General features: G+C 38.4%; 1 protein-coding gene across 6 annotated transcripts in view; it reads right to left on the bottom strand.

Moving 5' to 3' along the window:
• Cdk4 (Cyclin-dependent kinase 4) overlaps positions 1-23,417 on the bottom strand; it is a 205,416-nt gene that overhangs the window by 23,470 nt on the left and 158,529 nt on the right. For all 6 annotated transcript variants that reach the window (XM_067773490.1, XM_067773487.1, XM_067773488.1 and 3 more), the window contains exons 4-5: positions 3,683-3,818; positions 2,448-2,776 (exon numbers count right to left, since the gene is read on the bottom strand). In XM_067773490.1, the coding sequence (XP_067629591.1) occupies positions 2,448-2,776; positions 3,683-3,818 (465 nt within the window). The remainder of the gene's footprint in view (positions 1-2,447; positions 2,777-3,682; positions 3,819-23,417) is intronic.

Consider the following 23,417-nt stretch of genomic DNA (forward strand, 5'->3'; position numbering starts at 1 on the left):
CAATTGCCTACCTAGTCCAAAGTAGAATTTATTGGCAAGATTTATTCAAATAAACGAAGTCTCTTACTATATCGAAATTATGACTGCCAACAGTAGCGTGGTTGCCAAGGCGCATATGCGCTGACTCTTTGCTCGATGACAGCAGGTACTTCGTTTTGTCCTCATTCACCATCAAACCCATCTTTATCGCTTCTTTCCCAGTTTGGAGTAAGCAGAGCTAACAGCGCGGGTGTTTAGGCCGATGATATCAATGTCATCAGCATATGCCAGTAATTGCACGCTTTTATAGTATATTGTTACAGTGCGGTTAAGTTCTGCAGCTAGTATAATTCTCCCCAGCATCAAATTAAAGAAATCGAACGAAAGGGGGTCACCCTGTCTGAAACCTCGTTTAGTTTCGAACGGCTCGGAGAGGTCCTTCCCAATTCTGACTGAGCTGATGGTGTTGCTCAACGTCATTTTGCACAGCCGTATACGTTTTGCGGGGAAACCAAATTCAGACATAGCGGCATATAGGCAGCTCCTTTTCGTGCTGTCGAAGGCGGCTTTAAAGTCGACGAAGAGGTGATGTGTGTCGATTCTTTTTTCACGGGGTTTTTCCAAGATTTGGCGCATTGTGAAAATCTGGTCGATGGTAGATTTACCAGGTCTGATGCCGCACTGATAAGGTCCAATCAGCCGGTTCACGGTGGGCTTCAATCTTTCGCACAATACACTTGAAAGGACCTTATATGCGATATTGAGAAGGCTGATTCCACGATAGTTGATACATTTTGCAGTATCCCCCTTCTTGTGGACTGGGCAAAGAACACTTAGATTCCAACCGTCGGGCATGCACTCTTCCGCTCATATTTTGCTAAGAAGCTGCTGCATGCGCCTTACCAACTCCTCGCCGCCGTACTTGAATAGCTCCGCAGGCAATCCATCAGCGCCCACGGCCTTGTTGTTTTTCAATCTGGTTATTGCTATTCTAACTTCGTCATAATCGGGCGGGGGGACATATATTCCATCATCATCGATTGCGGTATCGGGTTCTTCATTTCTGGGCGCTGAATTGCTGCCTCCATTTAGCAGAAAAGAGAAGTGTTCCCTCCATAATCTAAGCACTCTCTGGACATCAGTTACAAGGTCGCCGGTTTCGTTCCTACAGGAGTTTGCCCCGGTCTTAAAACCTTCCGTCTGTCGCCGTATTTTTTGGTAAAATTTTCGGGCGTTATTCCTGGTGGCTAGCAGCTCAAGCTCCTCGCACTCACGCCTTTCTGCTTCTGCTTTTTTCTTCCTGAAGAGGCGTCTCGCTTCCTTTTTCAACTCACGATAGCGTTCACACACTCCTCTTGTCGCGGTTGCTTTTAACGTAGCCCTGTAGGCAGCGTCTTTTCTTTCAGTTGCAGCGCGGCATTCTTCATCGTACCAGTTGTTTTTTCGTGGTCGCCGGTAACCAATTTTTTCCTCGGCGGCAGCACGAAGTGCTTTGGAAATATGCTCCTACTGCTCCTGTATTCCTTCAGGATGAGTTGTGCCCTCAGAGAGCAAGTGTGAGAGTCGAGTTGCGAAATCATTGGCAGCCTGTTGTGATTGAACAGTGCCAAATAGCATCCACAATATAAACGAACAAGAACAAGCATTTTATCAGGTGAGCGTGGCTGTGTATGTGCGTGCTGCTACATATCCTACTTGTAGACCTTTACAATGGAAAAGACAATTGGGAGTTCGACTAGCAGAGCACGAAGCGGACATAAACAAAAAGAGAAGCGGCACGGCACTTGCTCAACATATTATAACACATGGGCACCGCTGATCTACACAATACAATAATAATAGACACAGAGAAGAAAGAGAAAATGCGGTACACAATAGAGAGTATTCACATACTAAAAAATAGAGAGAAAACAGTAAATAGACGAGAAGATACTGATCAAATTGCGGCAGCATATCTATTATATTATATGTTATATTAGTATTTTGACATTTTATTTTAGTTATTATTTTATGTGAGCTGTGAGTTTCTTTTTTCTGCATTTAATGTTTGTGTTATGATTTATACAATGTTTATGTTCTAACTTGTTTTTACAAATTTGTCTTTGTTTTAAATAAAGATGCTTACCCCTGACGATGCTAAGGAATTTGGCGAAACGTCGGATCTATAAGTGAAATTTTATATTGCACTATTATAATATCTGATCATAAAAGCCTATAAAAGAATAAATTTTGAATTTAATAAAATCAAATTGGTCAGCAAAAAAATTGTTTATCCAAAAAGATAAAAAATTTTAAGTACTTCCTTTATATAAATGGGCCAAAAGAAAACGAAAAATTACTGTTTAAACAAATACATAAACAACTACATTATCTTGTAGTAAACCTTTTCCAAGCTCTGTGCTTATTACTGTAAGGTGACGGATAGTTTGTGTAGTTTATTGGGCATATATCTACATAATATTACTTACTCGAAAACGCGATCCAGTTGGTTTGCCTCTGACGTGCCTGGGAATAGAGGTGCATGTCCAAACATTTCTGCTATAATACAAGCCACACTCCAAATATCAACTGAACTGTTGTACGATTGTGCCAAGAGTACCTCAGGAGCACGATACCAAAGTGTCACCACCACGGAAGTTAATTTCATTTCAAAATCGTATGTTTTTGCCAGCCCAAAATCAGCAATTTTCAAATGACCTTGCGATGAGATCAGTAAGTTTTGCGGTTTGAGATCTCGATGAATTATTCGATGGGAATGTAAGAAATCGACACCTGTTAATAACTCCCGTGATAAACGCTAAAAAAAAAATTTTAATAAAATAAATAACAGATGTAAGCAAAAGAGTTGTCAGATCGAAATAAAAGCAGTCTGTTTGTATTATCAAATGGGGAGTGGTCTTTATTGCTTTTAATGAACGAAAACATTTTTTTAGAAAATTTTTATTTTAATTTCGCGACTATTTTTGGAACCACTTCGAAACTATTTCGGGGCCAATTCGGAACGGGGCAGTTACAGGATCATAAAATAGTCCCAAAATTATTCTGCAATTGCTCCCGAAATATTCCCTAAATGATCCCGAAGTGTACCCCAAACTATGCTGCAACTCGAAATGATTTTCAAGTTTTCCCGAAATTATATCTAATTTAATCCCCAAGTTATCCTGAAATGTGCCGCCTTGAATGATCTGGTATGTCTGCTTCGTTTGGAAAAAAAGTAGAGGTCTATGTTTCATTATATAAATCGATGTGTCCTTATTTTAAGGAAAAAATTATAAGTCCAGGTTTTACTGCCGTTGTATTTATTTTTCTTTCTTAAAATAAATACACTTTTTATCGCCGGCCTTTCATATAATGGAAAGCATTTTCGTTTCAAAATAATTTAATACATGGCCATGTTAGATAACTGGATAAGAGTGCTCCGCCCCAAAAGTTGTTCTTTTTCTTATTCACTAAGGTAAGGACAACGGGGAGTAATTTTTGGGTACCTATCTCCCCCGCCCCCGTCTGAGTGTTGAGTAACTAAACGCTTTAATGGCCAAACAACCTCTTCTCCCCGTCCCGGTATGTGCTCCGTAGCCCACTGCCACCGCTGTCACACCTTCCCATATCTGCTGACGCCACTACTATCATACAGCCGTTGGCAGTCCGATACCGTACCGCCGGTCAGACGCTGTGCTGATATGTACTATTTATATATAATTACCTGTATTGTTATTGGTGGCATTCCGGATTTTGGTAGCCGGTCAATGAGATCCGAAAGATCCTGCTCCAAATGTTCAAAAACCAATAGCACCATAAGTTGATCTTCACGTTCAAGGACTTGACACACTTCAAATAATCTAAAAATATAAAATAAGGATGGCATTACATCAGTGAGGCCAGATTGTGGGAAATTACGAATTTTGAGGAACATTTAGTAATTTCTCCCTTTACATTTTTAAGTCTTTCATATGAAATAGGGATTTTCTTGTAAAAAAAATGTATAAAGACGGCGTTCAATGAGTGCCTCACAACCAAAGTGTGGCAGCCATACGGGGATATGCTCAAATATTACAAAAAACCGTTTACGGTAGCAAAATCTGTGTCCTGACAATCCGTCTGCTCGTCAAATGGAGACTGAGCATAACCCTATCTAAAGAACACAACAACGACCACTTCGTGAGAAGAGAGTGGCAGGGTATGGATGGAGTCGGCAAAAGACTCCATGAACCCGCTCATGAATACACACTTCCCTAGCTGTGAGCATCGACTAGAGAAAAAATTCTCCTCGTAGGCTCTCAGCCCTCGCAGGGACTTCTGGACTTGATAATAGACAGGAGCAAAATAATTTTTGCAGTCAACAGTTTTCCCCCATTTAAATATCCTGGTCTAGATGGCGTTACCCCGATGATACTTCAAAAGCTAGGTGACCCAATGGTCCTCTGGAGAGTGTATCACCCTGACCTACATTCCACAAAGCTGGAGGAAAAACAAAGGAAATCGTTCTCCCCAAGGGGGTATCTACGCAGATACTGCTTTTTCAAAAGTATTCTCAGCTTTTTTCTCGGGTTTATCTATAAAAGTCTACATACAAATTTGTTTATACTGCCGTAAATTCATAGGTTCTGTAACAAATTTGCGTTAAGCGAGAGCAGTATCTACAGTTTCGCGTAAACGGAATCAAAGTTTTAACTGTTTTTTTTATATATAATAAGCTTTTATTTACTTTCACTTGGCTGTTGTCTGTAATCAAATCTTTGCAAGTTAAATTTGATACACTTCCCGGTGTCCTATTGAGCTGAAATTTTGCACACGTGTATAACTCCGATGACAATGCAATATTACTTTGCGAAAATTTGATAAATTAATCGATAACAGAGTTATCGGTAAAGATTTGTATTCACAAGGGAATAAAAGCCTAAGTCCTCAGGAACGCAGGTAACTTCGCTTTGTTTGTGTATGCAACAAACGTAGAAGTTGGGCTGTTAGCGCTAAATGTTGCATACTTTTCTGCGCACTTGATTTTGTTTTACAAATTTTTGTCGATGGAACAGAGCAGAGATCTGCAATGAGTAGTTGTAAACTGACTTCGAAGAAACATCAACATTACAGATGTATTAAAAGAAATGGATAGGATGAGAAACGTTACAAATAAATAAGTAAAGTTTATACAATATTTTACCCTACTAAAAATTAAAAAAAAAAATCATATTTAAATTAAATTTAAGAAAAAAGCTTTTCTAAGAACAAGCTTTATTACTTGTTAATAAAACGAACTAAAAAGTAAAAAATAAAATCAAAGAAAAAAACACTTTTATAAAAATAAGCTTTTATTATTGGTTAATAAAATTAACTAAAAAGTAAAAAATAAATTGACTGTAAAGAAATATACCACTTTATAAGTTCATTGCACCCTTTAACGATAATTAGGCTTTTTCGTCTGCGGCAAAAAAATCCATATTGTACATAATTATATATTTTTAACATTAAAACTTTACACCTAAATTATTAAATCTTACAGTTTATATCACAGTCCTAATTGTTGTAATAAAAGCGTGTTACATTGTAATAGCAAGAAAAGGAGGTCCTAAATGTTCTTAATTATACCATCAAAATTTAACACGCTTTTTATTAGATCAACTAGGACTGTGATATAAACAGTAAGATTTAATAATTTAGGTGTAAAGTTTTAATGTTAAAAACATATAATTATGTACAATATGGATTTTTTTTGTCACAGACGAAAAAGCCTAATTATCGTTAAAGGTTACAATGAACTTATAAAATGTTATATTTCTTTACAGTCAATTTATTTTTTACTTTTTAGTTAATTTTATTAAGCAATAATAAAAGCTTATTTTTAAAAAGTTTTTTTTCTTTAATTTTATTTACACAAATAGAAAGATCACATACAAATTTGTATATATCTTTAGTTTTTAATAGCAAATAAGTAAGGAAGGCTAAGTTCGGGTGTAACCGAACATTACATACTCAGCTGAGAGCTTTGGAGACAAAATTAGGGAAAATCACCATGTAGGAAAATTAACCTAGGGTAACCCTGGAATGTGTTTGTATGACATGGGTATCAAATGGAAGGTATTAAAGAGTATTTTAAAAGGGAGTGAGCCATAGTTCTATAGGTGGACGCCATTTTGGAATATCGCCATAAAGGTGGACCAGGGGTGACTCTATAATGTGTTTGTACGATAAGGGTATCAAATTAAAGGTATTAATGAGGGTTTTAAAAGGCAGTGGCCCTTAGTTGTATATATGAAAGCATTTCGAGATACCGACCAAAATGTAGGGTGGCCCAGAACATCATCTGTTGAGGACCGCTAATTTATTTATATATGTAATATCACGAACAGTATTCCTGCCATAATTCCAAGGGTTTTTGATTTCGCCCTGCAGAACTTTTTCGTTTTCTTCGACTTAATATGGTAGGTGTCTCACCCATTTTACAAAGTTTTTTCTAAAGTTATATTTTGCGTCAAAAAACCAATCCAATAGCCATTTTTCATCCCTTTTTTGTATTTGCTATTGAATTATGGCATTTCGATATCGAAAAAGTGCGCGGTGGTAATAGTCGGCTTTCGCACATTTTTATTACCAAGATAAAGTGAGTTCAGATAAGTACGTGAACTAAGTTTGGTAAAGATATATCGATGTTTGCTCAATTTATCGTGTTAACGGCCGAGCCGAAGGACAGACGGCCGACTGTGTATAAAAACTGGGCGTGGCTTAAACCGATTTCGCCCATTTTCGCAGAAAACAGTTATCGTCATAGAATCTATGCCCCTACCAAATTTCACAAGGATTGGTAAATTTTTGTTCGACGAATTAAATGAAAAAGGGCGGAGCCACTTATTGTATTTTTTGCACCATATCATTACTGGAGATGAATGTTGACATAATTTACTTATATACTGTAAGGATATTCAACTTTTTGTTAAAATTTCCGATTTTGCAAATTTATATTTAGCACACATATAGTAATAGGAGGAACGTTCCTGCCAAATTTCATCATCATATCCTCAACGACTGCCAAATTACAGCTTGCAAAACTTTTAAATTACCTTCTTTTAAAAGTCGGCGTTCTCCAAAGTTTTACCAATTTTCTATTCTGCGTCATAAGGTCAACCTACCTACCAAGTTTCATCGCTTTGTCCGTCTTTGGTAACGAATTATCGCACTTTTTCGGTTTTTCGAAATTTTCGATATCGAAAAAGTGGACGTGGTTATAGTCCGATTTCGTTCATTTTAAATTGCGATCTGAGATGAGTGCCCAGGAACCTACATACCAAATTTCATTAAGATACCTCAAAATGTAATCAAGCTATCGTGTTTACGGACAGAAGGACGGACGGGCATGGCTAAATGAATTTATTTTTTCGCCCAGATCATTTTGATATATAGAAGTCTATATCTATCTCGATTAGTTTATGCCGTTACGGGGTACCGTTATGCGAACAAAGTTAATATACTCTGTGAGCTCTGCTCAGCTGAGTATAAAAACAGCAATTGTGAAAGCCATCCAAAGAGCCGGAGTTGGACACAAACAATGCTGGAGAACAGAATTATGGGGCAGACATGGGCTTGGTGACAACAACCCGAAATGTGGAAGAGGAACACCCCAGGGTGGTGTTCTCTCCCCACCACTCTGGGTTGTAGCAATGAACAAGATAGTACTATAGCTTGATAAAAATGGTGTAAATGTAGCATATGCGGACGACGTTGTTATCGTTGCTAAATTCTTCAGCGTTCGCTTAACAGGCTACATACCTGGGCGACATCGAACGCATTATTGTTAACCCAAGCAAGACAGAACTTATACTCTTCAGCAATAGATCCAAATTACCTCAATTTCCCACATTGCATGCCACGCGTCCCCGACGACTCACTGGCAGAAGTTACAAGCCTGCCAAAATATGTCCCCAGAACACCCTCTACATAATGAGGCGAGAATACTCCCCATCAGGGGAGGAGGAACGCACACTCTCTAGGGAAACGCGAGTCACTCTAGCTCAACTTCGATCTGGATACTATAACAGGTTAAACTCTTACCTATCCAGAATCAACCCTGACATACAAAACATATGTCCTGCTTGTAACGTGTCCCCACATGACACCAATCATCTCTTTAACTGTATTGTGGAACCAACGCCTCTAACACCCCTCTCATTATGGTCCACCCCTGTGGAAACAGCAAGTTTCCTTGGACTCCCGTTAGAGGATACTGATGACAATTTGTGATCGGTCGCACCCATTGTATGGAGCGAAGCGCTGCTACAACAACAACCACCTCTATTTCCCTGCCTTCCCTAAAATGCACAGAGCTTTCGCTCTCACCTAGGGTTAAGTACCTTGGAGTCGAAATATACAACAAGCTAAACTGAAAAGTCAATATTGAAAGAAAGGCGCACATCGCCTACTACTCGTGTAAGAGAACAGTTAGCAGAAAATGAGGCCTAAGAACAAAACTTTCGGCTTTACACAGCGGTCATAAGGCCGGTCCTGGACAAGCAATACAACATTAGAAAACTAAACAAAGTAAAACGAACAGCCTGTGCAGGGGTAACAAGAGCACTTAGGTCCTATCCAACAGACGAGTTAAGCGATAAGCTTAAAATACGCCTTACAGCTACTACCTCTGCCGTCAGACTCAGGGACCCTGGATGCTGAAGCCAGAAGCAGTATGAACACAGCGGTACCCTAAGAAGGCTATCCGAAGTAGATTCGACAACAGATTATCCTTTGTCCACAGTGAACTTAGGAAAGAACTTTAAGGTGATGTAGTTTAGACTCTAAATTAGCTTTGTATATCTTACTCTATTCTTTTCTTTACTCTGAAAAAGAAACGAATAGAATAAGATGTACAAAGCTAACTTAGAGTCTAAACTACATAGCCTTCATTTACTTTCATATTTTATGTTACAGTTTACATGTGTGATAGAGCTGGGCATTAGCACAAGTAGTGCGCGACTGTTTCCTCGCCGCAGCTTCTGCAAATGCTGTTAAAAGGGATCCCCATTCTTTCAGCATGCAGGCCATACGGCCACTGTCCCGTTATCGGTGATCATAAAGATCTATTTCCTTAACCAATTTAGTAGGTCTTTTATTCTCTTACCGTCGTAATTCGGCCAGGTTTACTTGATTATTCTGCAGGTGTCCGAGGAGTACTAGCTGGAGACAGGTAACTCCTTGAATCTGCTATGTATGTTTGTTTTAATTTATGTAGGTGGACGATACATCTCGACTGCCTCCGCAGCCTCCAGCAGTGCCCCTGCCCTTGCAAGTTCATCTGCCTTCTCGTTGCCCTAAATATATCTGTGACCAGGTATCTGCATCTTAAATCGACCTCTTGCAGCTGTGATGGGCGAGTTAAGTGCTATGGACGCTGCTTGGCTATCTGACAAAATGCACACCTCGTACCTAACCGGCCCGCTTTGGGTATGCAGCTTTTTTATCTTTTCTATGCAGACTCCAAACGACATCTCGAAATGGCATCGGGTAAATAATGTGACGAATTTTGGGAAATTTCTGATATCTATACATCTTCTGTTAACGTTCGAATCGAAATAACTCCAATACTCAGTATGGCAAAATGGTATCTATTTAGTACTTCACAATTACAATTATCACATACTTCACTAATAGCGTGTTTAAATCAAACTGATCCACTATCGCTTGCACCGCGCTGTTTTTATACTCTCAGTTAGCCTCGTTCACGAACATACCTTCAATACAGTTGTTTCTCATACTTGGTTATTTAGCTGTATATATGTATACCTGTAGTTTATGTTTTTCTTCTAGCTATATGCGTGTGAATATGCAACAACTTCTGCTCTTAGCTGAAGATAACGTGATGTGTGATTGTTTCTTCTTCGCTCTTATCTGCTGACTACATACATATGTGTCCCACTCAGCATTAAGGTGATTAAGTTTTGAATTTCCCTACATATCAATACAATTTGATTACTCTTTCTGACTAAATAATGAGTTATTATACAATTGAACAAAAGAAATAATCAAATATGAATACGTTTGATGATCAAAAAATCAATATAGCTTTTCAATCAAATTTTGGAATCAAACGTATTTACTTTAGGGGATCAAAAATTTTTAATCATTTATCATTCAGCTTTCTCAATCTTTTCTACCTTGGTTGACTGAATAATGAATTTTATACTTGTTAAAATTTTACTTTTCATTGAAGGTCTTACTTTTTTCACATACTCACATTTTTTCAATAATGAAGTTCAGAAAAAATATATTAAAACATTATTCTTCAAGACAAAAAAAATGAAAATACTGCTCCTAAGAAAAGATGTCCCCAACCATTTCTCCACCTTCGGCTTCCCAGAAAATACAAATTAGACAATACAAAGGTTGTGAACCCCAGGTAAGTGAAACTCTCTTGACATATGTATGTACCTGGATATGGCTTCAACATCCCGTACCATATCGTATTTCAAGATGTTGACGATCATAATTGATGCTGGATGTTGTAGTCGAGGTGTATATCGGTCAAGTTTGTTTGCGAGTGACCTGTGGTTCAAATAGCTCACTTCCGCATTCTTTCTTCCTCTGATGAAATAAGATTATTATGCTGCTGACCAGCTATCGACACTTGGCTACGAAGTCAGAGTGGAGGCCTTTATAGTTGGAGCACTGGACGGATTGGACCCGGCAAACGAACGAGTCATAAACCTTCTGAACATCACGCGCTATTATGCAAGCCTGATGAGGAGGCTCATGATAAGCGATACCATCCGCTGGTCGCGGAACATCTATGTGGAGCACGTAAGCGGTACCAGACAATACCGTGATACACAATCATGAAAATAACACAACCACCAAGTTACATCCAATAAATGCTTTGTTGGAAATTATAAATTATTAATTGTTATTATCTGTTATATGTGATGTTTAGTTATCATTTAAAGTCCTCGTGATTGAAAAATATTTTTTGTCAGCAACATGTCAACCTTTACTAATTGTAAGGAAGTTTAAAAAATTTTATAAAAATCTCATTTTGAATGAGATATGAAGAATAAATGCATCGTAATCGCATTCAAAAATCTCAACTAAAACGATTGAAATATGTTCACGAATATGATTAGTAAACGACTGCGAAAATCATTCAACTATTAGTCTAATCAAAGACTCTCTAACGGGCCGATTCTGAGCGTTACCGGTAAAATAGTCCCCAGAACATTATGTAACCGAAAATCGTTACCAGTTCTTTTATTCGCGATTCTGGCCAAAGTGGTAACGCTGTCATCATCGAAAAACTCACCAATGTCTGTGGTGAAATTTAAAAGTTGGTTTTCTTCGCTTTATCAATAGCGGAACGATACAAAGTGGCAGCATGCGACAGCTGAATATAAACTTTTTTATTTGATTTGATACATCAACTTCCGGCGCAGTTCGATTTTGACATTCGTCCATCGAATTTACAAAACCAAAGTACATGGAATTTTTATTTATGTTTGTAGGTAAGTCACCATGCTGCCACCTTGTATGGTTCCGCCATGGCTTTACCGAAAATGTGTCACTCGTAGATACGAGGTTAACAAATAAACGAGACGATGTGTATATATGTATATACATGCATAAGATTTTACATAGTTACCCAGTAAAAACTGCTTAACGCATTCACGTATGCAAATGCAAAGTCTTCAGCTGTCATCTCCTCTACAACAAAAAAAAAGTTTGTTCTGGCTATGGCGGAACTATACAAGGTGGTAGCACGGCGACAGCTGATTGTTCTTTTTTAATATGATTTGATACATCAACTTCAGGCGCATTACGATTTTGACATTAGTCCATCGATATACAAAAACAAAGTACATGGAAGTTTTATTTATGTTTGTTGGTATGTCACCATGCTACCACCTTGTATGGTTCCGCCATGGTTGTGGCTGATTGTCAGAGAGGGAAGGCGAGATATCATTTTTGCATTATTGTCTATTGTATACATTCCCACTCATTTCTTTTGATTTGTGACAGATAGCACGTGTCAAAAAATATTAACACCCTGCAAAAATCGTGTGACCAAAAAAGCACACAGACACACGAATTTTTGACAGGGGTGACGATTTGGAATGAAAAATTCTCCAAATGAATTAGCATGTTGACAAATTTAGCTTTCCCACAATGTATCGTGCTCTCTCGCACTTATTATTTTTATAGGGATAGCAAAATACGTCATTTTTGCGTGCAAAAGAATCCGCCATTTCTAATTCAGCAGAGACAGCAAAACATTTGGTGGTCGAAAATTTTTTCAATTTTGAGAGTTTTAAATGGAATATCTCCGGAAAGATTTAAAATTAAGAGGTAGTTCTCCAGATCACATATATATATTTTAAAGTGCGCAAACTTATAATTTAAAAGTTATTTGGTGTTAAAGTTTGCAAATTTCTATACAAATTTTATATGTGTATACGTATATATGTGTGGCAGCACAGCTTTGTAATGTCATCAATAAAATATATGTATATATATATACATGTGTGCATGTTGCTACAAAAGCGCGATTGATTTAATAAAAACATTTATAATAAGTGAAAACAATGCAAAAATGAAATGTGAAATATACAAAAATGCAATTTAAGTTTATCGTTGCCAATTTATATAGATATATGGATTAAGGTTTTGAAAGATGTGTAAATTGTAATTTAAAGTGCTATAGAAATTTGCTAAATTTGCAAACTTTAACAACAAATAACTTTTAAATTATAAGTTTGCGCACTTTAAAATATATATATTTGTGATCGGGAGAACTCCCTCTTTCATTTGATACCGAGTTTTACCTTGAACTCGGGGGGGTGCTATTCTAAAATTTTCCCAAAGTCTTTAATATACAATGATTTTTGCTGTTTATTTCGACAAAAATTTTTGTTTTGATTTTTGTGCTCATCGAAAGAATTCACAATTATATAGCACCATGCCGCGAATTATGATAAAAGGTGGTGTGTGGAGAAACACTGAGGTAAGCATTTGACGCGACTGGTTACTCTTGGCCGTTTATTAACTAAATTGATAACTTTCAGAATGAAATCCTCAAAGCAGCTGTAATGAAATATGCAAAAACCAGTGGTCACGTACCCTACAAGAATACTGACTATCATATGACTATCATCTGATTGTCAGCAATGTCAACCTAACGATCAGCGCCTCATACAAACTTTCTATCCCAAACTTAAGGGGACTTGCGCAAATGTGATGTAAACAACTGTGTACGTGTGAGTTTTTGTCTCCTTCTTATACACCAACATGACCTACTGATTAAGTATATAGCGGTACTGCTCACTCTCATTCCTTTTCCTGGATCAGTGCTGACACTCTAACTATCAAAAAGTGTCATAAATGATAGTTTACTGTAGATATCAGGTTTGACTGTTATACTATCATAAATGACCATTGTTATATTCTGCCAAAAATGAAACAATGCTCTTTGCTTTTTATTTACTTTATTTCATTACGTTTTAAATTTTGTACGTGATAAAAGCATACGTGTTTCTTATTTGTTTAAAATAAATATTTTTATAAGAATTCGAGTTCAGAATGTTCAATTTAAATTCAGAAAATAACAAAACAACAGAAGAGCGCTTTCCTCATGCGGAAACACATTTAAAAATGAATCACCTGGATGGCCTGAAGGTTTAATGTGGCCACATAAATCGTTCCCGAGATGGTCGGGCTGGCACTTTAATGGTGCTGTTTTACCGGATCTGTATCCGGCTAAAGGACCATCACATCGATAACACTCCCCAAAGCCTTCGGGGAGCAACCTTATCGCTACAAAAACAACAACAACATTGTGTCCAAATCCCGAAAAAAAACTATAAAATTTGTGTCAGTGAAATGATAATTATTGCTTTTGGTTTTTAGTTTTGAGGCATCGTCATCGAGTTTCTTCTGATCGTATATGCCGGTTCTTTTGCATTCTTTTACATGCCTAAAGTGCCGTTGAAGCCTTCCTCACCCTCTCCTCCACGTTGAGCTTCCATGACAGCTTACTGTCTAGGATCATTCCTAGATATTTTGTGCAAGGTTTCTCCCGTAGGTTTGCCCCTCCTAACTTAGGCCTGGTCCAATTAGGGACCTTGTACCTCTTTGTAAACAAGACCATATGCAACGTCATCTGCGTAAACCGTAAGTTTTTCTGGTCCCTCGTAGAATCCCCTAAGCAGTTGGTTAATGACCAGCGTCCACAGCAGAGGTGATAGCACCCCTCCCTGCGGAGTGCCCCTGTCCACTAATTTCGTGGCCGCGTACAATCCCCATTGCGATGTAAACGTACTGCAGTTTAACATGCAGTCGATCCATCTGGGTAAGGCTGGATGTTCTTTAACGTAATTAAGACCATCAATAATCGCCCATTTAGAAAGCCCCGGCAATGCTTAAGAAGACTTCTAGAGCATACTCCTTATATTCCAGGGCTTTTTCTATGCTTATTACCACCCTATGCAATGCGGTGTCTCCTGACTTGCCTTTGGTGTACGCCTGTTGTGTTGTGGAAAGCAGCTTTTCATCCACGTTGGACTTTATGTACACATCTATCAGCCTCTCAAAGGTTTTGAGCAGAAATGGTGTTAAGCTATTGGGTCTATAATCTTTGGGATACACGTGACCGATCTTCCCCGCCTTTGGTAGGAAAGCTACACGAGAAGTTCTCCAAGAGTGCGGTACATGATTCAGTTTATGCACCTATCGAATAATATTTTAAGCCATCCCACGACCGCCCTACTTGAAACTTGTAGCATGGCCGGACATGTGCCATCTGAGCCCGGCGATTTCACCACCACTACGAGATCCTCAGTAGTGTAATTAGGCAGCATATATGAATGCAGCTGTTTCCTTACCATTACTACAGCTCGCACCCGTCCTTCCGTTTGCGCATAGTAAACGCCAAATCCGCGTGCGCTAAGTCCAGCAACCTTTCCTCCCGATGGAAGCCACGGCTCCTGGATCAGTGCGTTAGGAGGAGGAGTTCGCTCGACGCCACTTTACTGTGTTGGAGGTTTATCTGTAGGACTCGCAGCACCAATGGGCTGCTTGTTCCCCTCCAGCACCTTCATGGTGACGTCGTCGTCCTCCCCGAGCCCTTTTGGTGTAGAGTGTTCGAAGCCCCCTTCAGCCTCCTGTACCTGTTGTGCCGGGTGTTCCTCTGTGCGACTCACAGCACCATCTGGCTGTTGGTCCCCTTCTAATACATTCGGGGTGACGTGGGCTACCTCCACCTGTCTTTTTTCCCTTAGGCTTTTGAGGTCCTTTTCGACTTCGCCCACGTCCAACGTGTTAGGACTTTAATACCCGCGACTTCTTCTCCTGAGTCGCATATAAATTTTGCCTGTACCTAAGGACATTTTTCCAAGCTACGCGTACAATATATCCTCCGCCTGCTTGTTTATTTGGAAGATGTATAACTGACCTTCCTCCGTAGGCCGAGATACAGTAAGTACCTTCCAATCCTGTGTCGGTATGTTCGGATTCTGATTCTGCAAAAGTCGCAGTGTATCCCCCGACTTCATCACGCATGGTATCCATACCTTAACTTTTGGTACCTTGGGGATTTGCGCTTTATCCACCATCTCTGCCCTGCCTTTGGAGGTTTGGAACCACTTCCTCAGCCACCGCAAGCTCGCGATGTTGTCGCACGCTACCATCTTCATACCATTATACCATCCCCCGAATCAAAGGTTGGAAGGAGCTTACTTGGTTATTCCCGCATCATCTTAAGCATTAAGCTAATAAGCTCCTTTTCTACAGATCTCCACCTTTCACTAGTCATCTGTTCGAAAGGACTGCTACGATCAACCAGCGCCACAGTCAGTGACTGCTTTGCCACATCACTCATCTTCTCGGGAAAAGCCGGCGTCTTAGTGTTATTTCCCTTTGGCACCTCCGAGAAAGCCGGAGTCTTAGCTCCCTCTAGCACCTCCGAGAAAGTCGGAGTCTTAGCGTTATCTCCCTTTGGCTTATCTCCTACTTCCATAGTTGGAACTTCCATCTGACTCGCAGCCTTCGAGGTAGTTGCTACCTCGCTATTGGGGCCCATCTGTCTTACAGCTTTGGGCCTACTTGTCTTGTCTATGGGACTGCCCTGCGTCGCGGCTCTGGGACTGGGCCCTTTCTGCCTCTTGAAAGCAGGCTTGTCGCCTTCCGCCGAACGTTGCCTTTTCATTCTGCCATTCGACGCTTCTTCCTCCTCATACCGGTTGCAGAACCGAGGGTTTCTCACAGCAAACCATTTGAACTGCCTTCGACCTACTTCTACCGCCTCATGAGCCCATGCCAAGCGCTCGATCTCCTCTTCTGTTGGGTCCACCACTGCTCCCAAGCGTTGTACAATTCTTAGTACTGCACGGTACTTAGAGAGAGCTCTTTGCTCCGTACCCTTCTCCACTCTTCTACTCCTTTTTAATTTGTGTGCTTCTCCAACACGGAGTTCATTGAATCAGCACTACTCTCGCTCTCCGAGTCCGGCGCATGGCTTAATGCGTATTTGTCGTCCTTGGCTTGCGGCTCAGTCCTCTTCTTATCATCGTCCTTATGAAAATTAGGTAATGAGTCGTTCATCTTGGTCGTACGACCACCAGCCCGACAAGGCGGGCTCAGCGGTCGAGTATTATATACGGGGAAAGAAACGTCAGCCACAGCAGCGCCCCTTACTATCGTAAGGCCATCAATACTTCCCGAGGTAGTCCGGTATCGGGAAGTCTCCGTTCGAATACAGCCGAATTTATCCCCTGGCTACAAATCGTCCAATAAGCACGGTCCATATAACACCCTGGATTAGGGGGTTGGCAGTTCTTGGTCACCAACATCTCGCCGCCCTCCTCTGAGGCGAAACGGCGTAGATGCCAGTCCTAAACAGCTCCTCCTCATAGTCGGGCGCTATGGAGATCGGCTAAGCCCTCACACCAACGACGATTTTCGTTACAATTGCTAGTGCATTTTAGGGTGTAAGACAGTCGGTAGGGTAATGCCATATGGTCGACATTTGGCGCGGTCATGTTTTAAATAAGGTCACCGATGATTTGGTTGGTGACAATATCAGGTTTTGCGAGGCGACAAAACTGGAGAGATTGGCGAGATAGCTGTTTATTTTATTACAAAGCTCATCGATGTAGGAAACAATAGCATAGGCGTAGAAGCAATAGTGACTCCTGGTGGTAAAGGTAGCTATTGATATGTAGAAGTTAAGCAGAGGTTTGAATATGAGTTTTTTTAAGTTGTAGCAAAAAAAGCGTTGAGGATTTTTAATATCTTACCAGGTACCTTCGTACATGTTTCTAAGAATGAAGAATAAAACCTATTCAAACTCAATTTTCATCAGGACAAAGCCGCTGAGACTTCGCTATACTTTAACATACAATACGTTACCCCATTTAAGCACAACTATCATTTTTTGGTTTTATTAAATTTTATAAAATGTTTCTTCCTCTACAGTTCTATTTCGATATTGGATGGTAAATATGGCTTTCGCATTTTCTCCATCAATAACTGTGAAAAGGTGGAAGAAATCTATGCGTGTAAATCTCACATATTATCTTGGTCGAGCGTTTCTTCAATAGCTCTCTAGTGGTGATGGTGACAGCAGAGGAACCCAACTGTTTACAAATTTTACATTTCAAAAAGAATCAAAATATCTGCCATTGCGTCTACGGCTCAAATACCCACAGTATATGAATGAATCGATTGCACCTAATTGTCTGCCTAACGGATAGTATACATATTCATCAAATCGAAAATATTGCACCAAACGAACTTGGTCTGAATACTGAAACAGTACACATATTCAAAATCGATGAGGAGGCTGTGATGATGGTATATGGTGAGTTGTTGAATAACATACGAAAACCACTTTAACCCATCTATATATTTGCATTACAGCTAAAGCTTTACAAACAGCAAAAATTGCTGGCGCCAAGCAATTGGAAAAGGCAGTGAAGCATTCATCACACTGTACGGATGGTGTAAAGTTAGAAACTGCTGTTGTAACAGCTGCCACCGACACAACGGTCATCTCTACTTCGCCGAGTAGCGGCTCGTCCGACTATCTATCGAAGACAGTATAATAATATCTTTTGCCAACACAGGTTAGCGATGTGCTTGCACAGGAAAAGATTTCAATTGGAAAACAAAAACCAATTAAGAGAGTTTAGTTATTATTAAAGTATTTAAAAAAAATAAATAAATGTAAGGCGCGATAACCTCCGAAGAGATCTAAGGCCGGGCTTCTCTTCCAATTTGCGTCGTGCTCCTCTTGATTTTTCCCTACAAATTGGCCGGACGGGACCTACATGTTTTATGCCGACTCCGAACGGCATCTGCAAGGCAGATGAGTTTTCACTGAGAGCTTTTCATGGCAGAAATACAATCGGTGCGCTTGCCAGACACTGCCGAGGGGCGACCCCGCTTAGAAAAATTTTCTTCTAATTGAAAAATCTTATTTCTAAAATTTTGATGTTGCTTTGCCCGGGAGTTGAACCCAGGGCATACGGTGTGATAGGCGGAGCACGCTACCATCACTTTTCTTTATATCAACAGTATTAATTTAAGTTGCAATATCACGTACATATATAATAAGGGATGTGATACGATTGCTATCGGAATTAGATTTGAAACCAATCAATACTCCTGCTAAGGGTTGCAGAATTATTGCTTGAATGATTAGATTTAGAACAATAATAAGTCTGACTCAATTACTAGTCCTACATTTTTAGATTCATATTTTACTTTACTTTATTACTTTCAAATTCAATTACGACAGCAATCGGATTCCACGACACCTTTGAATATTCTTGATCTGAAAAAAAAAGAGTAAATCTAATCTTCTAATTAGCTTTAAGTTGTAGATTTAAATTGATTCAAATAATTGGAGTTTTTTCTAAAGCTTAAAATTATTTTCTGTTCGCTTGGAAAAGATTTCAATTGGAAAGCGAAAACCAATTAAGCGAGTTTATTTGTTATTAAAATACTTACTTTTCTTTATATGAACTGAATTAATTTAAGTTACAATTTCATGTGCATATATAATAAGGGATGTCGTGATACGATTGCTGTCGGAATTAGATTTGAAACCAATCAATACTCCTGCTAAGGGTTGCAGAATTATTGCTTGAATGATTAGATTTAGAACAATAATAAGTCTGACTCAATTAATAGTCGTACATTTTTAAATTCTTCAATTACGACAGCAATCGGAACCACGACACCTTTGAATATTCTTGATCTAAATTTCTACTAAGCTTTAAGTTGTAGATTATTCAAATAATTGGAGTTTTTTCTAAAGCTTAATATTATTTTTTTGCTCGCTTAGAAGATATTTCAATTGGAAAACAAAAACCAATTAAGCGGGTTTATTTATTATTAAAGTTCTTCTGTTTTATATGAACTGGATTAATATAAGTTCCAACTTCATGTACATATATAATAATATTGAAAATAATAAATATTTAAAATTAAATTTTTTTGGTTCATATTTTATTCATATGGCTGCCCAGGTAAAGTAAATCTGCAGGTAAAATTCACGTTATATGGCGGTTATATAAATGGTAAAACCGCAGTAAAATTGTTTGTCAAATGACTCGAAAATGTAGAGTGAAATGACGGAAAAATGACCGCCGTTTGACGAGCATTGTGACGTGTGTGAGCAGCACAATACTATGCTCACGTCCTATAGGTGGGAGCGGAATGCACGATCACATTAATAGGAACGAAACGGAAAATTTGGTCACAAAACCTAAGCCGCCCATTCAAAAATGACTATGAATATAACCGCTGCAGAAAGTCACAATGACCGTAAAATGACTAGTAAAATGACGTGGAGCGTTTTTGCAGGGCAATATTCAATTTAATTAAAAGTTTAGTGCACGTCTAAATATATTAAATGGGTCTGACGAAACAATACTTGGCTTATCGGCCTATAATAGATTTAATATACGTTTTAATATCATCAATAGTTGCCGATCTAATGTAAATTTTGGCGAATATACAATACAATTGAAAGCCGATATGTACTAGCCGCAGCTGCTGAAAATGTTGTTATTTGGAATTTGGGGTAAGTAAGAGGTGGACTGCAAATTATTTATGTAATTAAACTGAAACTGATTTTGCGTTTTCTTTAGATTGGCTCTACGTGCATTGACGCTGCGATGAAATGGCATAGTGACGGGTAGCCTTGATACGCAATTAATTTTGGTGGATATTGCAGAACAGGCGGGACGTCAACGTCTCATTGGTCATAATGCGCCCATAACGGACGCACATTTCTTACAACATTTTGCTGCAGAACAAAACATTATTGTTAGCTGTTCAAAGAACACTCAGATAAAATTTTGGAATTTAGAAACGCAAACTTCAAAACTATTGTAGACAACCAACAGAAGTTTGGGCATTAGCATTGGTGGATAAATTTATGATTGCCGGTTGTTAAATTTTAAACTTAATTAATTTTAACATAATATTAAAATTTGTTAATTTTTTAATTCATTTTAATAAAAATTTTATTAATAAAAGTTTAGTGTTATTTTGTTCGTTATAGATGCGTTAGGACTATGGGATAAATACAACAGCTAGATAATATGATTTATGCCATAACGCTAACGCATAGATTTATGACATTCGTTGCTGTATAAATCATATTATATATGGCATATGAATAACATATTGAAAAGAGAAAAATATATGAAAGCTTAATAGCAGAATTTAGTGAACATAAAAGAGAAGGCTGCTCACATGTATAGAAAAATATACGTGAGGATTTGTCACTCTGTCTTAACAAACTGATGTAAACTTTTTGAATTTCTCACGCATAGTTTTTGTAGCACTATGGATAATTTAATGCATTATATAACAAGTAGCGTTCTAACTGGGTATATTGTAATTTGTTCTGTGAAAGTACATAATGTAAACAAATATATAATATATAGCAAGAGGCAACACTTTTTTACTATTATCTTTACTTATTTGCGCTTACAATTCTTTATTTTTCAGTTTTGCCTTTTTCTAAACAACAGCTGTTGTTTGGTTATTTCGATGTAACCACCTACTTTTGTGGGTAAAAAATTATCCGGCTACTTTCGCGGATAGAATACCAAAAGGGTGTAAAAGTTTCCACATGATTTCGTTACCGTGGTGAAGAATGTTGTTACCACACTAGAATCGGGGCGTAAATATAAGATGGTAAATTGCAGAGTTCTATACTGTCTATGCTGTCCGCCCCAACATAGCTGACTTTTTAAGGCTGTATAATACTGTTTTCACACAGAAACTTAATGATCTCATTTCACCTTCTAACAAAGAGCGTAATTAATAAGAGGGAGCATTGTAGAGTCGTTTATTCTCCACAGAGTGGGACGGCTACGCCAGGAATACACCATACGTTTTGTCCCTGCTTCGTTTTCACCATATGGATTAAAAAAGTAATGAGCCTGGGCATTCGCGCAATTTTAGTGATGTAAATTGCATGGTGCCAGCGCCAATGCGGTGTCAGCTCAATGGTAGCTCATTGACGCAATGACTCCAAGCGAATTTTTTACGCTACTTACTAGTGAGTGAAACGACGTTTGTGTGTCAGGCACGAGTTTGGTGTTATTGGCGCTACTGGCAATGATGACACTGAGCTGATGACGGTAGCGCTGGTAGTTCAGCTTTTGAATCAGAGAAAGAATTGATGACCCGTGTAAATTATTATGGCTTTGGCTATTATTGGCTGTGACTTTGGACTAAATAAATGCTGCGGACATAAAAACCAGAGACATTTTTGAGTTTTATATTTTAGTTTTATTCCCCAATTAATATGGGTGTGTTTGAGCAGCCAAATAATAACAGTAGTATTGCTAAAGTGCTGCTTAGTTGATGGAATGTAGCTAATTTCCTAGTGATGATCAATAGATTGTCAACATTTCGTTCAACGAACGCGCGAAATTGCCACATCTGCTCAAATGTTGCTGAAGAACGTTATCCGCTGTCATAAAAAGTAACACTTCTGCAGGTCGAACACACCATATATCGAGAAAGTAACAAATAGACAACTTTGCTTTTTTTACAAATCGCTTGGCTGAGATTTTCATTTGTTGATTTAACTTAAGCTGTTATGCCAATATTTTTCAGCCAGCTTATTTTCAAATAGGTAATTTTTCCAAAGGCAAAATAAATTACAGAGTTATACTGCTTTCATACAGACGGCTTATTGAATAATAAAGGCAGTTTTCTACATTAAGACGCTTATTGAGCTCAATCTTCCCTACAAAATTCGAATCTATAATTATTTCATTAGTAGCTAATCGAATGCCTAATGAAGTCAAAAGCACAATGCAACTCTGTTGGGAGCGTTCAGTTTCTTAGCTTTTGGTGTGCTCAGTGCTTAAAAATGTCATTTTTCAAAGTAAATGTCATTGTCTGCATGGCGGAACGATACAAGGTGGCCGCATCGAACAGCTGATTATAACCTTTTTTTATTTGATTTGATACATCAACTTCCGGCGCAGTACGATTTTGACATTTTTCCATCGAATTTACAAAAACAAAGTACATGGAATTCTTATTTATGTATGAGGTATGTCACCATGCTGCCACCTTGTACCGTTGCGCCATGATTGTCTGTCATATAGCATTGTCATTTTATTCGCTTGACATTTCATCTTTCATACTAATCGAGCAGTACCTTCTGTGTGAAAGCAAAAAATTTACGATTTCATTAGAAGGTGAAATGAGATCATTAAGTTTCTGTGTGAAAACAGTATTATACAGCCTTAAAAAGTCAGCTATGTTGCAAAGTAGCGACTGCCTCACAGTTTACATCGAGTAAATGCCTAAAAATAACGAGTGACGGCTCTTATTATATTTATCCTTTTTGGTACCATCTTATATTTAGAGAGTATTTGATACTACTCATCATTATATAGAATGAAGAGTTAAAATTCAAAAGAAAACCAAAATTCACGAACTACAGCATTATCAACAGTACTCGTTGATAATGCTGGTGAATAGTTAACGAACTATTATAATAAGTTTTCAGCTAAGTTTCAAACCAGTATTTTATTTTGTGGTGGCAGGCCACTTGTTGTGAAAATAAAGTTCACCACAAATCTAAAATAAACTTTAGGCCCGTATTATGTATGTCACCGTGAATGTTTGCGTCGCATTCACTCACATTCACATTCACCCATAATTCGTATTTTATAACTTCTTACGTATTCGCGTTTGTCCTCTTATGTAGTCACTACGTATTCACTGAGACTGTCAAACCCAATACGTAGCCAGTATAGTCACTTATTACTTTTGTTATTTCGGAAAATTTTGCAGTGCATTTTTTTCGGAATAACTTCGCAATATTGGCAATATTGCAGCGAAACACCTGACAATTGCAAAAAAAGAAAACAGTGTAAATTGCAACATTGATTGATTGTTAATGTTTTTAAAAGCAGTTGCTTCTTTACTTT

The sequence above is a fragment of the Eurosta solidaginis genome, chromosome 3 (assembly GCF_040869045.1).
Source record: "Eurosta solidaginis isolate ZX-2024a chromosome 3, ASM4086904v1, whole genome shotgun sequence".
Taxonomy (NCBI): domain Eukaryota; kingdom Metazoa; phylum Arthropoda; class Insecta; order Diptera; family Tephritidae; genus Eurosta; species Eurosta solidaginis.